The 21,774-nt window shown below is 34.5% G+C and overlaps 1 protein-coding gene and 1 long non-coding RNA gene across 2 annotated transcripts in view; one reads left to right on the top strand and one right to left on the bottom strand.

The window, feature by feature from the left end:
* Positions 1-9,061, top strand: part of MAP3K2 (mitogen-activated protein kinase kinase kinase 2) — a 39,071-nt gene extending 30,010 nt beyond the window's left edge. Inside the window, exons 13-17 of the mRNA XM_026708098.2 lie at positions 301-449; positions 1,797-1,928; positions 2,879-3,008; positions 5,056-5,233; positions 6,707-9,061. Coding sequence (XP_026563883.1) covers positions 301-449; positions 1,797-1,928; positions 2,879-3,008; positions 5,056-5,233; positions 6,707-6,932 — 815 coding nt within the window. The 3' untranslated portion in view covers positions 6,933-9,061. The remainder of the gene's footprint in view (positions 1-300; positions 450-1,796; positions 1,929-2,878; positions 3,009-5,055; positions 5,234-6,706) is intronic.
* A 2,142-nt stretch (positions 9,062-11,203) lies between these two features.
* LOC148128022 (uncharacterized) lies at positions 11,204-21,306 on the bottom strand. Its single transcript, XR_015740818.1, has 3 exons — positions 21,123-21,306; positions 19,347-19,427; positions 11,204-11,416 (listed from the first exon to the last, which is right to left on the bottom strand). It is a non-coding gene; the product is annotated as an uncharacterized LOC148128022 (long non-coding RNA).
* Positions 21,307-21,774: the final 468 nt, after the last annotated feature.

The raw sequence follows: 21,774 nt of genomic DNA, 5'->3' as shown, positions 1-21,774 counted from the left end.
GATAGTAGAAGGGCAGAAAATAACTAATCTATGCATTGTTAATATGTGTGCTTGCATTGTGTGTGTGTGTGTGTGTGTGTGTAAATTTTGGAGAAAACTTGCATTACATACAGACTAATAACACTGCAAAAACCAAAAACAGGAATTGTAAGTCTATTCAAAGGGTAAATATTTATATTTTATTTTAATATAGAATAAAATATGCTGATTTGGAAGCTTTTTTGAAAAGTGTCAGAAAAGTGTTGGTCTATTTTTCCCTTGTATACTTGGATATAACAGACTTCTCACATTTTGTTGCAGCCCCACGTGCTCCAACTAATTGGGTACTTGGTAAACCACTTGGCCAAGGTGCATTTGGTAGAGTTTATCTATGCTATGATGCAGACACAGGACGAGAACTAGCTGTAAAACAAGTTGAGTTTGATCCTGACAGCCCAGAGACGAGTAAGGTAAGAATTTGGGAAGGAAGGTTCCTCTCTCAGCCTTTCTGATACGTACACATACAACAGTTAATATAAATTGAACTTATTTTTTAGAATCACACTTTAAAAAGAAGAGCAAAATCAAAAGAAGCTGAGGAAAGTTGTTATGGAATCTGAACATTAAACAAATGTCATTGAAAGATTGATGTTATTCATATGTGGAATCTGTGACATTGTTTGCCTTTTTTTTCCATGGGTGAAATTCTCTTGACATGAGCTGGTATCTTCTTGTTTGGTAGATTTGTTTTTCTAATTTATTTTCCCATTTGTTTTCAAAATTTTAGGAGTCCTTTCAGAGCAAACTTTAAGAGTGTGCCATCCTCAATAGTCTGTTGAGGGGAGGGGAACTGTTGTTCCCATTCTAGGAGTCGAAACTATTTTAATATATATGGAAATGATTCTACTTTTAAAAAATGAAGACATGGGGTTAATGGAAGGTTTATTAAGCTGTACAATGTATATCAATTAAGTCTTTTCTCTAAAATTTTCAACTATTCAGAAATTTCCTATCAATATAAGCTAATTATTAATAATTTTCTTGGAATCTTTCACATGTCCTCAGATATAGTGGACCATTTTGTTTTTAACACACAATACTTCAAACTATGATGCTGCTGAAAGAAAAAATAAACTAGAAAATTAAATGAATGACAATTGTAAAGTGCATTTTCATTACTTTGTGATATTTGAATATGTAATTTTGGGTTCAATACTAAGAGTACAAACTACAGAGGACTTATTGAAACCCACAGTATTACCAATAATATTTAGGAATGACATAAAATTCATAGTTCATTCAGTAATTTGATCATTATTTTAGATAAGAACAGATAATTCATACAAGATTTTCTGAGAACCACAGCTATGCAATTCTTATTGCAATTTCTGGGAGCATTGCAGATTCTTTGATCCTGTTTAAAGCAGGGGTGTCAAACCCGCGGGCCAATTGCGTCACATGCTGGCCCCGCCTGGTTTAGCGAAGGGGAAAAAAGTCCCAATACATCACATGATGCTACCCTGATGACGCGAGTTTGACACCCCTGGTTTAAAGAGACTTGTGGAAGCTGTTTTCCCAGGTCATAGTTTTCAATTAAGAGTGAGAATAAATGCTTTTATATTTTTTTTCCCAAAACTGAAGTGTTAGTTTATTATGAAAATAGTAAAGCAGCTAAAATGGTTTGTAGTGATTAATAATAATGAGCTAGCAATATTCATTTTTAAATTATTCAGTTTAAATTAAAAAAACTTGAAACAAGTATTTTTGGTATGATTTAGTGCTAGAAATTTGCTCTTATTCTAATATGTTACTTTTAGGAAGTAAATGCCCTTGAATGTGAGATTCAGCTTCTGAAAAATCTGCTACATGAAAGAATTGTTCAGTATTACGGTTGCTTAAGGGACCATCCGGAAGGAACACTTTCTATATTCATGGAATATATGCCAGGGGTAAGCCACTGACTCACAGGGAGACAGTAAATTTTTGTAGTGTGTGTGTGTGCCCATATGTTAAAATCAAGTCTGCAAATGGAATGCAAATACTGTGTACCATCAATCTGAAAAGAATGCTTTTGTACTGAGTTTCTATAAATACATTCTCCTGTTTTTCATTAGCATCTACAAATCAACTTTTCTGAAACACCTGCAAAGTGTTTTTGCTATTTGAATTTTGCTCTTGACATATCTATTGTCTAACAAGATGCATATTTAATTATTGAATTTTATTCCCACATTAGTGCGAAGCACCATACTAAATATTTCTGTCTTGGTGAAAATAAGCTTGATTGATAGTAAGTTGTTAAGGACATATATGAGGCTTAAAAGAAACTAGCATGATCAAACAAAACAAATACTATTAAGTTATTAACTATTATTCTTTTTAATATTATAAACAAATTTGGTACTTGTAGCATTCAGTTATCTTTCTAGTAGGAATCAAAAGATATATGTTCCAGAAAATATCTGGATTAAATCCTATTTTATGTTCCCTAAGTTGAAGTTGCACACTTGGTGGGTTGGATTTAGAGCTATGCAAATTAAGGTGAGATGGAGAGAGATTTCTAAGATTTGTTTGCTCTAGTGGTTAAGGCTCCAAGCTAGAAAGTAAGAGACTGTGAGTTCAAGTTCCGCCTTAACCATGAAAGCTATCTGGGTGACTTTGGGCCAGTCATTTTCTCTTAGCTCAGCTCACCTCAAAGGGGTGGGGACAATAGGAAGAGAAAGATGTGTTGGATATGTTTGCTGCCTTATTTGTAAAAATAATAGGAGGGATTCAAATAAATAAAAATAACTGCATTTGCGGATTCAAACAGTGTTTTAAGTGCTGTAACTTTTATATGGTGGACTTCTAGAAAACGTCTGTTAAGACCTTTTACTATAACAAGTTTCTTTCATTGCAGGGCTCAATTAAAGATCAGTTGAAGGCATATGGTGCTCTCACAGAGAATGTGACTCGGAAGTATACTCGCCAGATCCTGGAAGGAGTTCACTATTTGCACAGTAACATGATTGTACATAGAGATATTAAAGGTACTGATGGGGGTATTGTTATAACTTTGCTTGGTGAATTGTAAATATTTCTTCCTAAATCTTGAAGAGTTGGTTTCCTTTTTTCTCCTGGTATACTACTGAAAATCGTATTTTGTTGAAGACCTTTCCTGCACTTTTCCAATATATATATATATTAGTTGGCCAGAGAACCTTTCATCATATTAGATACAACATATTAGGTAATCATTGGATGGTCTAGCTGTTCAATCTGAGAAAATTGAAATGGTGATGTTGTTAGTCCTCTACAAATTTAATAAATAATCCCCGAGAATTCCTAATCATAAATAGCAACAAAGTAGCAAACATACATAATCTCAATTAAAACATTTGCCATAAGTAGTACTTAAATGATTATTTTAATTATAAATATTAAATGCTGAAAAATCTTATGATGTAGTACATATTAGCTTTTGTTAATTTCCTTTCATTTTTATTTCTTGGATAAATACAGAGAGGACTGTTGTCAGACCTGCCCCAGCTACGTACCTAGAAAAGAAAGATCTTCGATTCCATTTGGTTTAAGTGATAGGTACTTTTACTAAGGATTACTGGTTGCAGTGAAAGCAGGCTAGAACAAAACTTCCTGTGCAATGTTACAAATTTTTCCCCTTCATGTTCCCCATTCCCATTGGCCAGACTTTCAGTGTCCAATAGCATCCCAGTGCAATGTTTTGGAAACCGATTTGCTGTCAGGCACATCTTGAAATGGCTGCACATTCTTTTCCAGGCTAGGTGTCTTTGGGCATCTGGATTAGTCCGATTTTCACATGTCTGGTGGTTTCCCCCTTTCCCTCCTTTTACTTCCTCCTGCACTTGTTCCTCAAATGCTTATGCCCCCCTCCCCAATTGATGGCAGGATGCCAGCAACTTAGCGGAGCACAGCAAAGATGGCAGAGCTGACAGCTGTGGTGAGGGGCTGGGAAGTTTTGTACAGCTTTGCTGGAGTACAAATTGCAATTGTACATGAAATGGGACCAATAAAACACTTCAAGAAAACCTCTTCATGAAGATAAATGAGGGAGGAAAGGAAACACATTAGACTTGCAAAATTATTTTATGGTAGCTGTTCTAATAAAAGTAGCTTTAGGTCTATTCAGTGTCTGTTGCCCACCTTGTAGGGCTGATACTAACTTATTTGTGCAATTCACAATGCAAATTTTGACCCTAAAGATCTGCATAGCCTGTTGAGGTACTAAGTACCGATTGGAGATGGAGGCATGAAGATGTTTTTTCTCTGTCACATGTAACCCTTACCCTGAAAAATTCAATCCACCCCATTTTATTAATTTTATTTAAGAAGGTATTTGAAATTAGAAATGACCATCTTTTATTTGTTTGCCAATGTAGAAACATATTTTTATGTTGTGATTTTAATTTTGATCAGTTGCACCATGGATGTTTTATAGCAAATTACTTATTATTCTACTGAGAATCAATTCATGGCCTGAGCTAAAGTTTAATAAATAACTACGTAGGAGTCAGTGGAGAGTCAATGCGTAGATCTAATGCTGATGTTGATGATTACCTGCCAACAACTGGCATATTTTGGATTAATAGAAGCTTCTGAATGATCTTCAATGGCAGCTCCGTGTAGACTGCATTACAGTGTTTCCTGTAAATGATACTGTGGGTAGGAGTCACTGTTTAGACTAGTATGTGAGGTGTCAAAGTTGAAGAAATGTCTGTGCTTTCAGATTTTGAATTTGTTCTTTAACAACTCAGTGGAAAGATTACCCACTATGATGCCCACCCTGATATGAGGTCAAGGTTTAATTTCTTGTTTAATAGCTGAGTTCTAATTAAAAGTATAGACATACAATTTTACATGATTTGTTCATATTTATTTCAGATACCAACTGTCTGCCTATATTATTTTTGTACATTAAATTACAGTATCAATTCAACAAAGATGTACTTATTTTGTGTATGATTCTACTGGCCTTATATGATTACACAGCAATAGCTGTTATTAATCCAAAGCAGGGGCGTTTTTTGTCTTTACATAATTGGTTTATATTTCTTTCAGGAGCAAATATTCTTCGTGACTCTGCAGGCAATGTTAAGTTGGGTGATTTTGGTGCCAGCAAACGGCTTCAAACAATTTGTCTATCTGGTACCGGAATGAAGTCTGCTACAGGAACTCCATACTGGATGAGTCCAGAAGTGATTAGTGGGGAAGGATACGGAAGAAAAGCAGATATTTGGTAAGTCTTATATTACTTTTCACCTGGAATGAATTGGAAATAATTTCTTGCATACTATTTGGGGAGCCCCTAAATGTACCCACAATGCTGCATTAAGATTAGGCCTAGGACTGATAACAGTGGAGATCAGAATTTGGTTTATGAAAATTATATTATATCAATAATCTGGTTTTATCCCTGATTTGTGCATGATAAACACTCACATTTTATACATAAAGTAGAGCAGAAAATGCCTAATATAGGTTTAAATCCTTAACTATCATTGAACAGTCTAAGGCAAAGAAAAATGTTAAACAATACCTCCAGGATATTGCAATCCAATATGATAGAGAAGTTAGAGAATGATCTTTAATTATTGACAATTTAGAAATTCTCCATAAGTTGACAAACAATCTCTGTAGGTTTATTTAAGCCAAACTGAGGAGGTCATTTACACTAGGTCATTTTATGTGATGTCCACAGCAGTTTTATAGGGTCGTCATGTGCGCATTCCTTTTTCTAAACAGCTTTGCCCTGTGTGGTTCTAGAGAGTAGAAAATGTTGGCCATGCCATTTTATAGGAATACCCGTTAGTCATACTTGTTACACTAATTTTACTATGTTATGTAGCTTAGTCTGCTTCCTTCTATAGTTTTTCATTACTGGCTAATACAAACCATGAAACAAACTTCAGGTTGCAATATCCGTATACATTATGAGAATTATAACTTGAAGAAAAGTGGCATAGTCTTTGATGCAGGATTATTACCTTAAAGAAAATAGGATGAAGTGTTTTTCAAAGAAATAGTAATGTGTTACTAAGATTTTTTTCAGAGATAAATGTTCCTATTACCTTGCTGTGAGTGTCCTTTTTACTATAAATTCTGAAGAAGATACTTTTATGGTGTGTGTTCAATAGTAAAATTATATTTCAGTCATTGGAGCTTTAGAGGAAACTCAAAGTAGAGTGGTCAGTATTTAAACTGGGTGCAGCTTTCTCTGATTTTCAAAAAACAGGATAATTGTTATAAATTGAAAATGAATACATTCATCAGGGTGAAATACAGAACAATTGTGCTAGTATAGGATTGGATCTAATTGTTTGGTGAATGGAATTTTGTCTCTAACAATGTCCCAGTGCAGTATGAAGCAGAGAAATAAAAAAAAAAAATCCTGGTTATTTCTGTGTACTATTTGCATAGTCCTGCAGTTTTGGAGGATAAGAACAGCAGAGTGATGAACGCCTTGGGCATTGCAATGAAAACAATAAATTGGTTGAATCACCTCACTTTTGTTTTCCCTTCCCCCTTCTTCCAGTAGAAACATATGAACTTGGTAACATTGAAAAAACAAATCTGTCTCCACCCAAATGAAATCTTAACATAAACATGCATAGAAATATAAAAAGCTTTTCTTTTGGTGGGACCATATATTATGCTTTGCTTATCTTTCCAGATAGTCTTAATTTTAATTTGCTTTTCATTCTTGTTGCAGGAGTGTAGGCTGTACAGTTGTTGAAATGCTTACTGAGAAGCCACCTTGGGCAGAATTTGAAGCAATGGCTGCCATTTTTAAAATTGCCACACAGCCAACCAATCCCCAGCTGCCACCTCACGTCTCAGACCACGGTCGGGATTTTCTAAAGCGGATATTTACTGAGGCTAAGTTGCGACCATCTGCAGATGAACTGCTGAGACATACATTTGCACATTATCACTGATGGCCTGCCTCAATCCCTCTCACCTACTGCATTTTTTACTGCACTTTTTTTTATACAGAGTTGAAAAAAGACAAGGGAGAAATTATTTCTCTTGATTCTTTCTTTCATATAAAATTGTTAAGATCTCTCTGCATATTTAGAATGCAGATTTTTTCCCATTTAGAATCTCTTTTGTTTCAGTAATGTACTGATGTGGTTTGCATAAAGCACTTTAGTACATATTCATTCCTTATTTAAAGGGGTAAAGAATTTATTTGGACCATCAGGAATCATGTATAAGATTTTCCCCATCCCTATTTCCTGGCAAGCACTGCTAATTAACTCCCAAGGCTGGGAAGGTATACATGTCACTAGCAGATTCAGAAAAGCAGTATATATCCAGTGGTTGCAGTGTATAAATAGATAACAAAGAGCTCTCAATTATATTTGAGCTTTGAAATAAGTTTCATCTGTGATTCTGGAAATTCATTTAGAAGCTAGAATCTCAGGTTGCTGAGCAAGGTACTTTTTGGAAAATAAACCATCATATTAGCACAAAAATGTAAACCAAATAAGTGTTCTGCTTTGAAAGATAAGAAGCCTGTTGTTTAATAGTGCTAGTGCATTAATGTTGTATATCCAGAATCATAGATAAACAGTTTGCTATAGTATCAGACTTCTCTAAAGTTAAACAATGCCCACATATCATGCAACATACTGATTTTCAGGGTTGGAAACAGAGTTGATCTGTGAGGAGTCTCTAATGGGTAAAATGAAGTTTATTTCGTGCAGCATAATTCTGTTCATATTAAGAATATGTTCCATATTCTTTCTTCTGTCCCAATTATTCTTCTGATTCCCTAAAATATTTTATAAGATCCAGGTTTTTTTTTCTATTAGTTTTATCATAAAATACTTAAGGTAGAATTGGCAGGAGTGTCAAAAATATAGTTTTTCCTTCTGTTGCTGCTGAACTGAATTTTGTGTCTGAGATGCATATTTTATTTGTCAAACCTCCTTTGCATAATCTGACTAACTTGCACTGGGTTGGCTGCGTAGAATTAACTTTGCGGGTTGCAAATGCCTTACTAATTTGCATTGGAAAAGCAAGTTTGGTAGAATGAGATCTGGAAGCTCCCATGTGTATCTATACTATATAATTCAGTTACAGATGAAGAAGAAGGAATACGTAATACAGATAGAAAAAAAAGACCTTTTTACTCCCAATTGTTTTTTTAATGTATTTATTTAGATATTTTACTTTTGATTTAAATAATAATAAAGGAATAATCAGATTTGGGATTATTGTCCCAATAGTTTCAACCCATATTTGGACATCTTAATACAATAGGACTGTAGAATGTATGTTTGCTGACTGACCCTTTAGGATATGTCTAGCACCAAACAATAAAAGTAATTGGAAAATGGGAAAGATGCTTCCATTTTTCAGAAGTAAACATTACTATTAATTGTTGTAAACATTACTATTGTTTCCTAGGTTTTCTGCAAAATGTCCAAAGCAAGTCAAATTGTACAAAGATAGATACTATAATAATGCTATTAAATCTGACCAACAATTACATATAAAACATAAGTTACATAAGTATGAATCATAAATCACATATATACAACAATATAAATGTGCATATATAATTTATGGTTCATATTTACATAATGCTCCTGGCACCTTAATCGTGACTTGGTAACCTGAGTTTACAGCCTTTATTTATTGTTAAAATAAGTTCAGATATATAAAGCCTGCACTTCTGGAAAGTGTCTCTTAGACATGCTGAACAGAAGTAGGCAGCCCTGATCCATATAGTCTTTCCCCAACTAAAATGTAATTTCAACAGCACATCACCAATAAATAGAAATGTATTTTTTCCATTTTTATAGAACTAGGGAAATCTTTTAACCTTAATATCCCAAGACCAACAACCACCAAAGAATTGTACAAATAATCCTAGCATTATACATTTTGGTGGTGTTGCTGCCCTCTTGATTGCAGCACTCAGCTGCAGCCATTAAATATGGCTGTTGTTGGAAGTTGACTATACATTGTTAAAAGTAGATGGAACATTGCTTATGTCTATAGTTGTGAAATAATTTCAATTGGAGAAGCAAATGTGGCTTGAACAAAAAAATCATCTAAAAATAATACAACTTACTGAATTGTTTTCTAAGGGCCTTAATTTTTAACTTTTGAAAGTAATGGAAATGTTTCTATAAGGAGGTCAGGATTTACAACAACATGTAAAAAGGAATCATCATTGTCATGACTCCTTTCCTGTAACCCTTCAGTCTGTTATGGTTCTGTATAGAGCTGTGTTATCTTACATCTGAGTACAGGCTGTCTTTTCCTGGTCCCTGTAAGGAACTCTGTAAGATTCTGAATTTGCTAAACTTCCATCAAGCTATAGCTATGCAAAGTATGTAAAACATGAAAATGTGCATTACTTGGTCCCAAGTAGGCTAAAGGAGAGACCACAAGAGAAGTCCTTCTCCCACATTTACCAAGCTGTATATATATATTAACAGTTTTATCAAAATTCTGTGCTCTGCTCAATTAACAGGGCTTTCAAATGTTTAAAATCTAGCAGTCAGACAATCATTGCAGCCTCTGAGTGACCTCTGAACAGCACTGTTGCACCAGTTCAAAATTATTGAATGAAAATATTTACTTAGGTAGACTATTTTGAAGACAGGTTTAATGAACCTTCTTGTTTCAGAAGGTAGTATTTAAAGCAACAATCCTAAATGCATTAAGGAATGAGTTACACTGAATACAGTGATACTTTTTCTTTTTAGCAAATATGCATAGGATTAAGATGTTGGATTTTTTTTCTCTAAATATGAAGCAGAGCCTTAAATTATTTTTTGCAGGGAGACAGGAATCAAACTCCATCCAGACATTTCTAGTTTAACTGGCAACACTAATCAGCTATATTTTTAAACAGAAATTTACAAAGTCCTGTTTTAGCTATAAAATAAGAACGTGATACTGTTGGAATAGAATTACTGGCTGCCCCTCCTTGCTTTTTTACTATGTAAAAAACAGTCTGTTTATGGTGCTTTTCTGTTATAATTCGATCTCACTTGGATCGGCTTTATCCCATCATGCCTTTGTGGAGTTTAGAAGCTTAGGACAGTGAGTTGTTAAAATTATACTAGGGCAGTGATGGCGATGGGCTCAGCATGCCAAAAATTCAGAAAATGCCAACATTGACTTTGCAGGCATCTCACACTTCCTCCCTCCCACAAAGAAAGGCCTGTCTGGACTCCCCTCTGGATTCTTCTCATCCTGTGGAAGACACATGAGAGAGCCCTGCTCTTGGAGGGCCTTTGAAGCCTCAGAAAAATCACCCTTTGTGTGATTTTCTGAGGCTCCAGAGGCCCTCCAAGAGCACAGCCTTCTTATGCAACTCCTAGAGTGTCTGGAGGCCTGATGTATCATGAAAAATGACAGCATATTATAAGTTAGCTTTCATTGTACTAAGGTCTTTGAGGAGTCTGGTGCAGCACTAATCTGATAATCAGCAGGTCTCATGTTCACATGATGTATGATACTGTGGTAACAACTGGTACAGAGGGTAAATGTGATCATGTAGAAAGTGTTGACTTTCTTCATGCCCCTGATTTGGGTTGTGAAATACGTTTTTTTATACAAAATAATAAGTGCTGACATCAATTGAACTTTGAGGAAGGCTTGTTTCTTTTAACAGTTTATTAAACAAATGCATAAGAATAGCTCATGAATTTGTGAATCCCTAAAAGAGGGAAGTATTGTGAAATTTGCAAAATTATGAAGCTCTAAAATGAAAAGATAGTCTTTAAAATGGCTATAATTCTATGTAGGAGACAGGTACGAAAGCACTCAGTGTTATGTGAATGAGTAGAAAAAGCTATTAGGTGGCTTAAATTCATGCAGAACAAAAAACAGTGGGGCAATACTTTTTGCTAATAAATTAGCGGGGAAAAACAAATTTCGAATTTAATATATTCTGAACAGGAATAATTGTGTGATTTGTTTGAATATGGAGTGTAGGAATCGTATTAGGTAAAATGGTGATACAGTAGCTCTTTGCCTTTCTAAAGTTATGTGCAATTTAAAATATATTATCAAAATACCTGAGTTATAAGATTTATTTTGCTGTGTATATTTTACATATAATTTCTATACAATTTACAATGATCATAAATCTATATTTGAAGCAGCATGGGATATTTCAATCCATGCTATTTTTATTCTAGGAAACTAACTAGGGACCCATAATATGCAGATGACATTTCCATTTTATTTTGTGCTTTGTTTAAATATTTGTATAACTTTAGTCTGAGTACTTCTATTATCAAAAGGTAATAATGTGATCTTCAAAGAGTGCAGGTTAAGAATTAGAATATCTTGTAATGTCCAAAGAAATATCTTGAAAGTAGGCAGAGTCCAAAATTGTAGATAACTTGCCCAGATTGCAGGGCACTTTGTGCTCTTCATATCCATAGTATGGCTGAGAGAGAAAAAGAGAAAAAAACAGCAGCATAAGACTGATAGCTGTTTGTGCCTTCTTTCAATATTATGTTTTGTCTTGATAATGACAATATAAAAGTGCTTTTAAAAAAAGATGGATATAAAGTGGATCCCCAAACACAGCTGTAATGGAGGGAGGTAGCTCAGTTGTTAATGGTTTACCCCAAAGCTACAAGTTGAATGGGTCAGTTCCCAGCAATTTGGCATGTAATAATAGAAGTACAAGTCCAGGTTTGGTATGAATTTGTAATTAAAGTTTACAAAACAAAACAAAAAGCATAGTGATTGACAGCAAGCTTGCTATTACAATTCAAGCCAAATTTTGATCATCTTCATTAAATTTACCTTGGACTTCATCAAATGAGGCTGGGGACAACTTATGTTTATAGGCAAAAGTTTCTTAACTAGGAACTTTTAATAATTATATCAATTTAGCTAGAAAGAAAACACTAATATAAAAATACTTAGGTTTCTAAATATCTAAGGTGATATTTAGAATCCTTCAAAACTTGCCAATACAAATTGTGTCTATAGACAGTGATTTGTAACCTATTATTTTTTAGTCTTAAAATTTCAAAAGTATAGACATATACAAGACCATCAAACAAAAGCTTGCAAATGACTGCTTTCTCATGAATACTATTTAACAATATTTCAAAGTCTATATATTCTTTATATAATTACAATGATTATGAGAAAATGGTATGGGAATATGTCACATTCAAATAATTATTCTAAAATGAAACTAGAAACACTAAAGGGAAAATTGATATCCCTCAGAGCTGAGTAGACATAAGCTACGTATAGCACATAACCACATATTTATTTGTTTTAAAAATGAAGAGAAATGTGTAGCTGGCTTTTCTACTACATAAAAAAATAATTCAGTATATAGTATTTTTCAGCCCATTTGTGCAAGATTTAATGGGGGTCCAACTGCATTATAAATCATTGCTGAAACAGATGGTTCAAACCCAGCCATGAAGCATAACTAAGGTTCAGAAAGAAAAATGCAGGATCATACATAGATGTTATGTTTCTGGGTACAATCCTGAATAGTTGTACCAATCATAAATCCAAATATTCATTTCTTTATTTCCATGTATGATATGGGGCACCCATCAAAGGTAGATCTTGGAGCCCTAGCTTTCGAGCAGCCATAGATACATGGAGCATGCAACAAGCGTTTTTCTAAACCACAAATTAAATTAAGCATCTTGAAGCTTGATATTTTTCATGAATTTGCAAGTGACAAGGAGGCTTGGCATGAAGTCTGGCCGGTACTTTCAGATATATAGGATTTAGAGTAAGAAAATAGATGTTTTGATGAATTAGAAAGTCTAAATTAAAAAAAAGTATCATGATAGTCTCCCTGATGAAATTTTAACTTTTAGAATAAGCTTTACTACTTAATTTTTAAGAAGTATGGGTTACACACAGTGGATTAAAATGTTCTTGTTATACTAACAAAGCATTCAAAGACATCTGAGTGCCTTTATCTTTATGCCTTAAGTTTATTTTCTTAGCATATTGATTACAGAAAAGGTTCAAATCACATAGGACCACTTACTAAGTAGCATAATAATTTTTCCCTTTCCTTTTTAAATTAACAAGGGAGTATTTACAACAACAATTTTTATCATATGTATATGTGTGTGTATACACACACACATACATATACATACACATACACACACACACACACACACACACACACACACTTGCAAGCCTTGCTTTTAAAAATACTGATAGTATGTTAACCCTTTAACCAACCAAACATGTCATTAGTTTTAAACTAAGCTGTTAAAAATATTCCAAGTTCACTAATTTTCAAACGGAGAAATTAATAGCACTTAAACTTAGATATGATAATCTTTATTTTTAACCCTAGAACTGTAACACAGAAATTCTATGTACATGCAAATTATTTAATTCTAGAAAATCATTAGCTCAAGTGAACTGAGAATGATTTTAGTGGTACTTTCTTTTAAGGAAGTATTTGCTTAAAGCAAGTGACAGTATTGGTTTTGAATAGGAAAATCAGATTTGATTTCAAGTAAGATATTTGTATTGTATTAATGCCATGTAGCTTTAACAAGGGCAAAATTTGTTCCTGCTGTTGTCCAGATTTAATATAGAATTCAATAACACTTTCAACCAACTTTGCAGCAGTGTCTGACATTTAAGAAAATTAGTCAAAATATTCTAATACATTTGTTGATTAAAAAAAAATCTTTGAAATATATTGCATCTATAGAGAAGTACAGACTTACGCTTGAATATCTCCAAGGTGATGGTTTTTTAAAGCAAAAGTATTACTGTCAACATACCAGTACAAGTTTGTTTGTGTACTTAATATGTATATATTAGTAAATTACTGAAAACCAAAGCTTTTATACTCCTTAGGTACAGCCAAGAGCACTATTTATCTAGTTTAGTGGCTGTTAGCAACTTTCCTATGATTTCTAAGTTGTGCTGGATATATTTATTACTATGGCTGTCCCAGACGTACTTGCAATCCAAGTGGCTCCTTGAGTAGTAATATTTTTGAAGGTGCCAGTGAAGCAGCACATAATCCTACAATTGTACACACCATGCTTTTGGATATTTAAATGTGTTCTGCAGTCATAAAATGCAATATTTTTGGCCTTACAATCCTTGGTACTACTGGTTATACTACTTTTGAAGCTTGAACTAACTCTAGTTCAATGTTAAATATGTAGATTCCAATTGAAACAGGAGAGAAAGAAGATCTGGTACAAAAGGTAAAGTAGATCTATTCCTTAAGGGAAAATGAAGGTACTTATCCAAAATCTAGCTTTATGTGGAAAGCAGAAAAATTAGCTCAGAATGACAAATGCTGCAGTTATAATATAGATTAAAATTTCATCTGAAGCCTTTTCAGATGTAAAGAAATATTTTTAATGAATTTAAACATTGGCTTAAATATATTGTATTTGTCATTGGCATTTGAACTGTGGAGTTATATTCAATAATGGATATATTGAGTATATCCTAAATATACCCACTATGTTATATTGTACTTGCGGGTGCTATATAGGCCCTATCAAAACAATCATTGGTTTCATTATCTCTCTAGGGCAAATTATTCTCATATCATCCATTGTACTAATCAGACCTCTGGACATACTCTGTGGCACATAGTGGAGACCATTACAATTTGGATGGTTTTGCTATGGGGGGGGTATACTTGAAATGGTGCAATATTCACACAGCTGTGATCATGCTTTGATCGCCCTTTGATCATGTGAAAATAGCCATACAGCTTCAGAGAAATGTGCACCTGGCGAATGATCCTGTATATGAGCCCAGCAACTCTATTTTAATTATTATAATTACAAAATGAAATGGAAATGTTGCAGACTATATCAACCATGAAATTGAGCAGTTGGTTTATGTAGAAGGAATTTTGAATGCAAGTATCTGTCCAAGCAAGTGTGCTAATGATAATATTTTTCAAATTTCCCTGTCTTAAATTGGAAAAGAAATTCTCCTTAGTGAAAGAAATCTAATAATACCCTTTTTAACATACAGGGTGCTGCCTTAGAAAAGAAGGAAGATTACTAACTGTGAGGATAATTATCTAAACCTCATCATATTTTATAAAAGAGGCTGGAGCCAGATTCTTTTTCAGTGTAAAGTCAGTGACTGCTTTGACTATATTATGCCATTCTTAATAGGTGGATAGTAGTTGAAACCAAATGGAAAATTTAAAAATCCCATATAGGACAGTATTTTGTTAACAGCTCAAGAGAACATATCTTGACAACTTGATAGCAGAATCAAAAACTTTGTAAACATGAAAAAGTAGGATTGTACTTCATTTCTATGTGTGTGGCTCCTGAAATTGATGACACATTGAAGGCAAAATCCCAATGAAATCTCATTTTGAGACAGAAGCTTACTTTTATTGTTAATTTGGGTTTAACAATGTGCATAATATGTGATTATTGCCATGGCAAGGAATGTGAAATGACTTTAATTAAATGTCTTTGAGAGGAACAAAAAGTGATCCATAGGCACGGAGAGATTATACCTAGATTCCTGCATGGGGACGGGGTTGGATTAAATGGTCTCCAAGGTCTCTTCCTCTTTTCTATGATCTGATTTCTTTCTCCATTAACGTTTTACCATATTCTGCCTGACCTTGTTCTTGAGGAGTCCCTGTTTTGAAGGTCTATTTTTGAGGGGACACGAGGGCTGCAGTATAAGAAGAAAGTGAGAATGTCTTCCTTTGTGAACAGAGGTGTCTGATTGACCTGATAAATATACCAGGCATAAAAGGTCAAATTGTAGGGGCTTTACAATAAGTAGAGAATATTGGCCTAGCATCAAAGTCCTTTTAAAATTATACAGGGTAAATGTTAAAGTTTTCATTCAAGTACTTTACATGTTTCATTTGGTTTTTGGTCATTACTTATTTTGCTAATTTTGAATTTTGCTACCTTCTGCCTAGAGAATATTTATTCCAAAAGACAATTTATCTTTAAAAATAAACTATGTATTTTGTTTCCCACTCTGCCCCTTTCCCTCCTATGGGTGGGCATCACACATTATATTAGATTAAAGTGGGTTAGAGATGGATTGTAGTTTTCATCTAAGTGTTTCTGTACTATCTTTTCTCCTCGGTATAAATAATCAAATATTATTCCATTCTGAAAATAAGTTTACAGCTTGAGGGGAAAAGGAGACTTAGTATAATGAGCCAAAGTATTCCTTGTGCCATAGCAAATTAAAACATTGCACATACTCAGTCTCATCATTCCAAACAATATAGAGCCATAGTCTCTTTGGTGTCTTAGGACAATGAACATTAAAGACATGCAAGCAAGTGAGCAAACCTGAGATTTCAGAGCTACTGGAATCTTAGCAGTATCTCAAACGAGAATGTACATAGCAAACCTATTACATTCCTTTGGGAATAAGTGGGGAATTATATAAATGTTCTCTAGTATAGGGTTAAACGAAAGAAGTAAACATAAAAAGCTAATAATTTCTCCAACGGTGTTTCATTATAACATATTCAGATTTAAACAATTGACTACAAGGGAGAGGTGGTTTATATTACTGGGTGTTTACAATCTTCTACGGGGGACAATTAGAATTACTTTCTTACTATGTTTACTGGGTCTGTATCCTGAGAAACCTCAGAAATGAAGTGGTGTCAATAATGGGAATATTCAAAGTTAACGTGTTTAGAATTATTCCATTTTATTAACTTCACATACCATCTAACCCCATGCAACCCCACACGTATGCACATGTGCACTCAACAGGCACATAATCAGTTTTTAAAAATATATAATGCTTTTTTTTGGAACAGGGTCTAAAAGCTCAATTTCATGTTGCTTGCTTTTTCTATTATTGTTTTGCTAATATCACCAGTTTAAAACTTGAGACTTTTAACTGTAAAAAAGAAATAGATTACCACAATTATGATATGTTCATACTGTCATACCTCTACCAAGTGTCACTAATATGAGGAAGTCAGTGGCAGACTCATTTTTCAAAAAGCTATGAATATATAAATCTTATCCTTTTGATCTAATGTACATTTTTATGCAGCTGTCAAATTCTCTATTTAATCCCTTTATTTCTCTAAATGTTTTTACTCTGTTTGAATGCTGGGCACAGTTTGTAACGTATGTACACAATGGTATTTTTTTCTATCGATGTTGACTCTTTTGCACATTTTTTGAAAATGTTTAATTTGTACACTGATTTAATACTCTGACCAACTGTTATGGAGTGTATGCAAAAAATGTATGTGTGCAATGTACTACTGTCTTGAATGTATGATGATTTTCTAATTCAGTATAAATGTATGTCAACTTCTGGCTTTATCTTGGTTGAGGAACTCAGGACATTAACGTTGCTTGCTAGTTCCCCATTGTAAATCTAATCCAGCAATTTAGTTGCATCTAAGCAGCTTATTCTCTTTTTCACACATGCACGCACACCCACCTGCACACAAATAATTTCATTTGTGAACAGGGATTTTCCAGCTCACTTCATACTGTTGGAATATACTAATCAAATATTGGCAATAGATTGCAACATAATTGGTTTAAAATAGCAGTTAACTGAGTTTTCTCTTTCCTGTCTTTTTAATGTAAGCCTTTTCACATTCAGTTTTGGGTATTTGACCATTATTCGAGTGGAAAATTGGCCAAATGTCAAATTTTTTTCACCTATGTGTGATGAGAGTGCATGCAAACTTTTCAGAAGTATGAAACAACCAAGGAAACACTGCTTACATGAAACTTCATGCACTCATCAAAGCCTCAGTAAATTTTGGGTTGTGGCAAAGATGTCTAACTTTAAAAAATAAGGTATACAAAGATACCTTTAATGTACTGTGTTTTCTCTTTCCAACAGACTCCACAGATTCATTTCTACATTTTTAAATAATTCTTTTTTTAAAGGTACTGCATTTAGTTAGATAAATATATAAAAGCTTTGAAAGATAATTTACTAGATAAATATATTTTCAGCTGGCTGATATTCAGAAAATATTTTTTTAATTTTTGTTTTTAACCATTCAAAATGTATTTGTATTTCCAGAATTGGACATGAATTGTATATTAAAACACTCTGGCTGGACAATGGTTTGGTTTGTCTTGTAAGGATTGTATCTCTCTCTCTTTCTCTCTCTCTCTTTAAAAAAAAACCCTGAAAAGTGTTTCCTTGATACAGAGAATAGTAATACTGCTCTGCAAAGCTGAAAGCAATCTTTGAATTTATAGCTGCTTGAAAAAATTGAGACACGTAACCAGTCTTAGAAAAGTCAGATGGTGTTTTTATTGCCTGTTCCCTTTTGTTACAATGAATGTTATGTCTCCCTCTGGATCTTAAATCTTTCCTTGTTTTCTGGTACTGGGAAAAATAAAGCATATTAAGGGTACTAGCAGAATACCAATGTTTAAATTTAAATTGACAACCTAGTTTGAAAGAATCTTTGTATTAAGACGCACCAACTATAAGGTTGGGAAATAGAGCACTAGGGATCTCAAGAATTGACATAAAACTGGTATTCTTTTTTTTAAAAGAGTGTACTAATGGCCTGGTATGGTGTGGTTTGTTCCATTGTTCATGCACATTAAGACTTTGTTATAGTGCTTGTACAAAATGTATAATTTTTCATTTTTTTTTAAAAAAAGTATGTATTATCCATTATTTTCCTGCTGGTAAATGGTTTTTTATTTTATTTTGGGGTCTTTATCAAATATAAAGTAAGCCATGCTTTTATTATCTTGTGTTTGACCAAATGACTTTGTTTTATGAAATGTGTATATTGCTGGTACACATCTTCGTTCAGAACGATTGTGCATGAGGACCTGCAAGAATTAATACAAGAAAGATTTTTTTTCCTTCCATGTTATTTCATTCTGGAAAGGTTATGGTGCAAAGGTATACTGGATGTAACCTTATGAGCTTATGAAATGACTATAGATAATGGCACTTTTAAGTGTTAATAAAACAAATATTTATTTCCAATGTGTGTGTTCTATTTCAAAAGGTATGTTAATATTTAGCACTTACATAATTATACTTTCATATATCGTCTATAGTTTATACGTATTTCAAGAATTTTTATAAACCTTGCAGATTAGTTTGCCTGCAAGTGGAAAATGGCAAATTCAGAATGTATTATAAACATTAAGTGGATTTTGAATAAACTTCTGTTCCAAAGTGAGGTTGTATATAAATTGATTTGGCAATAAATTTCACTGGTTCCAATTTCCCATACTTAGGTTTTAAATTACAGCCTCAATAAATATGCTACACCAGTGATGGCGAACCTTTTTGTTGTGTGCGCGCATGTATGCCAACACCCACAATGCAATGTGCCCCCCTGCACATGTGCACGCAACATCCCGTCCCCTTACCTGCACTGTGCTTGCACATGTCCCCCAGCTACTTTTCCGTCCATTTTCACCCTCCCAAGGCTTGAGGGAAGCCTCTGCAGCCTCAGGAGACAAAAAAACAGGCCTTCCGGAAATACTGGAGGTGCCTGTTTTCAGCCTCCAGAGGGCCTCTGGAGCTCAGATGTTTTCGCCCTCCTGGAGACTAGAGGAAAGCCTGAGGAGGCGGAAAACGGGCCTGTTTCGGCTCTTCCGGTATTTCTGGAAGGTCTGTTTTTCAGACCTTCCGAGGCTGCAGAGGCTTCCCTCAAGCCTCGGGAGGGCAAAAACAGCCTCCCCAAGCTCCAGAGGCCCTTCCAGAGGCTGAAAACGAGCATTTTTCAGGCTGAAAATCAGCTGGGAGGCACACACATGCACGGTGCAGGTAAATTTGACTCAGGCTCCTGTGCCCACACAAATGGCTGTGCGCCACCTGTGGTATGCGTGCCATAGGTTCATCATGGTGCTACACTAGTCAGTTAATACAGCACTTCTGTACAAAATGTTTTTCTGATTTAAGTGTGTATAATATTAAAATAACTGCAGTCGACTTACAACCAGTAGTTTAACAACCATTTGGAGTTATGAAGGGCTCTGAATGGGTGCTTTACGGTCTGTAAAACACAACTATTGTAAAATGTCACCACACACACACACACACACACACACACACACACACACAGACACACAGTCACATGACTGCATATCAAGATCTTAGCTGGTTACAATATCCCATGACTGCAGTTTGTGACTTTTTTTTTTTGCTAGTTTCTAGCAAAAAATGTCAATTCAGAATGGGTTCTCCTAACAATTGCATAGTTCAGTTTATGATAGTTGTGAAAAAGGTTGAAAAAAACAGGCCAATCGTGGATGTTTCTACTTACAATTACCATGACTAGCATCTGATTTCTGGTCCCAGATGTGGTTGTAAATTGAGGATTCTCTGTATTGCACTTCTGTAAGCAACATAGTCTGCTATACTCAGCTCTAGCTGAAATGGTAGAGCGCTATTTGCTAATTTCTGTATTGCACTAACAAAACAAGATTTGTATTCCTAGGCTAGCTGTCAATAATTCAAGATATCTCAGATACTACTTATTCTGACTAACCTTTTGTTTTGGTGAGGGATTTGGACTAGGGGACACATTTACGGACAAATTGGAGGTACAGCCAACTAGTTTTAAAGAATGCTTACAGGGTCAAATGCATTCTTGGACGACATAAGATTTCATTTTGCATTAAACCAGATTCTTTAAGTTTTTAAAAACAAACATAAAATAGTCTGAGAAATATCCTCAGCCACTATGAGTAGACTTTAAAATACCCCAGATTTTGCATAATGTGGTTTCCTGCTCTGAATTCAGCCTCATTTCTTGATTCTCTTTTAACATGTTTTTTTCTGAGTCTGTTGGAAGGTCATTCTCTTTTTAAAGACCTGAATTCTTCAAAACAATGCCTGGTGGAAAAATTCCTCATTTGTAGCAACTTCTATGGTGAAATGTGGATCAGATAGTGCTGAGTTACACCTGAACACTGGAATCCTTGGAATTTGTTGAGAGCTACTGAGTTGAGACAAGGTTGAAATATTCTCTTTATTGGGGGTTTTGAGATGGAGAAAGAAGTGACCTTTTGCCCCAAGTCAACATTGTTAGGAGCAGGTATCTCTGCTCTTCCACGAAGAGACTTACATGGCTGATCTAAAAATAGCTTTTAGTACTTTTATAATTGGTACTTGTTCTTCAAGAAGCAAAAAAATCTCACCTAATCCTAGATGCTGGAGACAGGAGTTGCTTCTTCTCCCCTCCTCTCCAGTGTCATGGCTCTTGGCGTTGATTGTGAACGGGTGAAGGAGCAAAAAAACAAACACATGAACCGTTACTTATGGCTGCAGTCCTACATCCATTTCCCACACAGCAATAGATCTCACTGAATGAAAAAGACCGTGCTCCAAGGAAAGTTGAAAACACGACAAGAACTACAAGAGCGAGGATTTATAATTGATCAGTGGGTGTACCTTCAAATTCATAGTAAATACAAACAAGACATTAAGGAATTTGGAATCTACAATAAATTACAGACTCTAGACAAAATTCTACTAGGACCATGTAAAAAAATATATCTAAATTTTACAAATATTTATTAGAAACAGAACTAGAACAAGAAATTGTCAAGGGAAATATGATTGCGTGGAGCAGAAATGTGGGTAGGAGCATTACCCTAGCAGAATGGGAAAAGATCTGGAACAGGAACATTAAGATCACGAAATCAGCAGCTTATAAAGAAAACTTATATAAAATGTTTTATAGATGGCACCTGCCCCCTTCGAGATTGGCGAAGATGCACCCCAACACGAGCCCCAAGTGTTGGAAATGTCAATACATAGAAGGTACCTTCTTCCACATGTGGTCATGCA

Source organism: Pseudonaja textilis, chromosome 1, assembly GCF_049901715.1.
Source record: "Pseudonaja textilis isolate UNSWEBS1 chromosome 1, rPseTex1.2, whole genome shotgun sequence".
NCBI lineage: Eukaryota > Metazoa > Chordata > Lepidosauria > Squamata > Elapidae > Pseudonaja > Pseudonaja textilis.
Note: the sequence above shows the minus strand (reverse complement) of the source record. Positions and strands in the feature narration are given on the sequence as shown.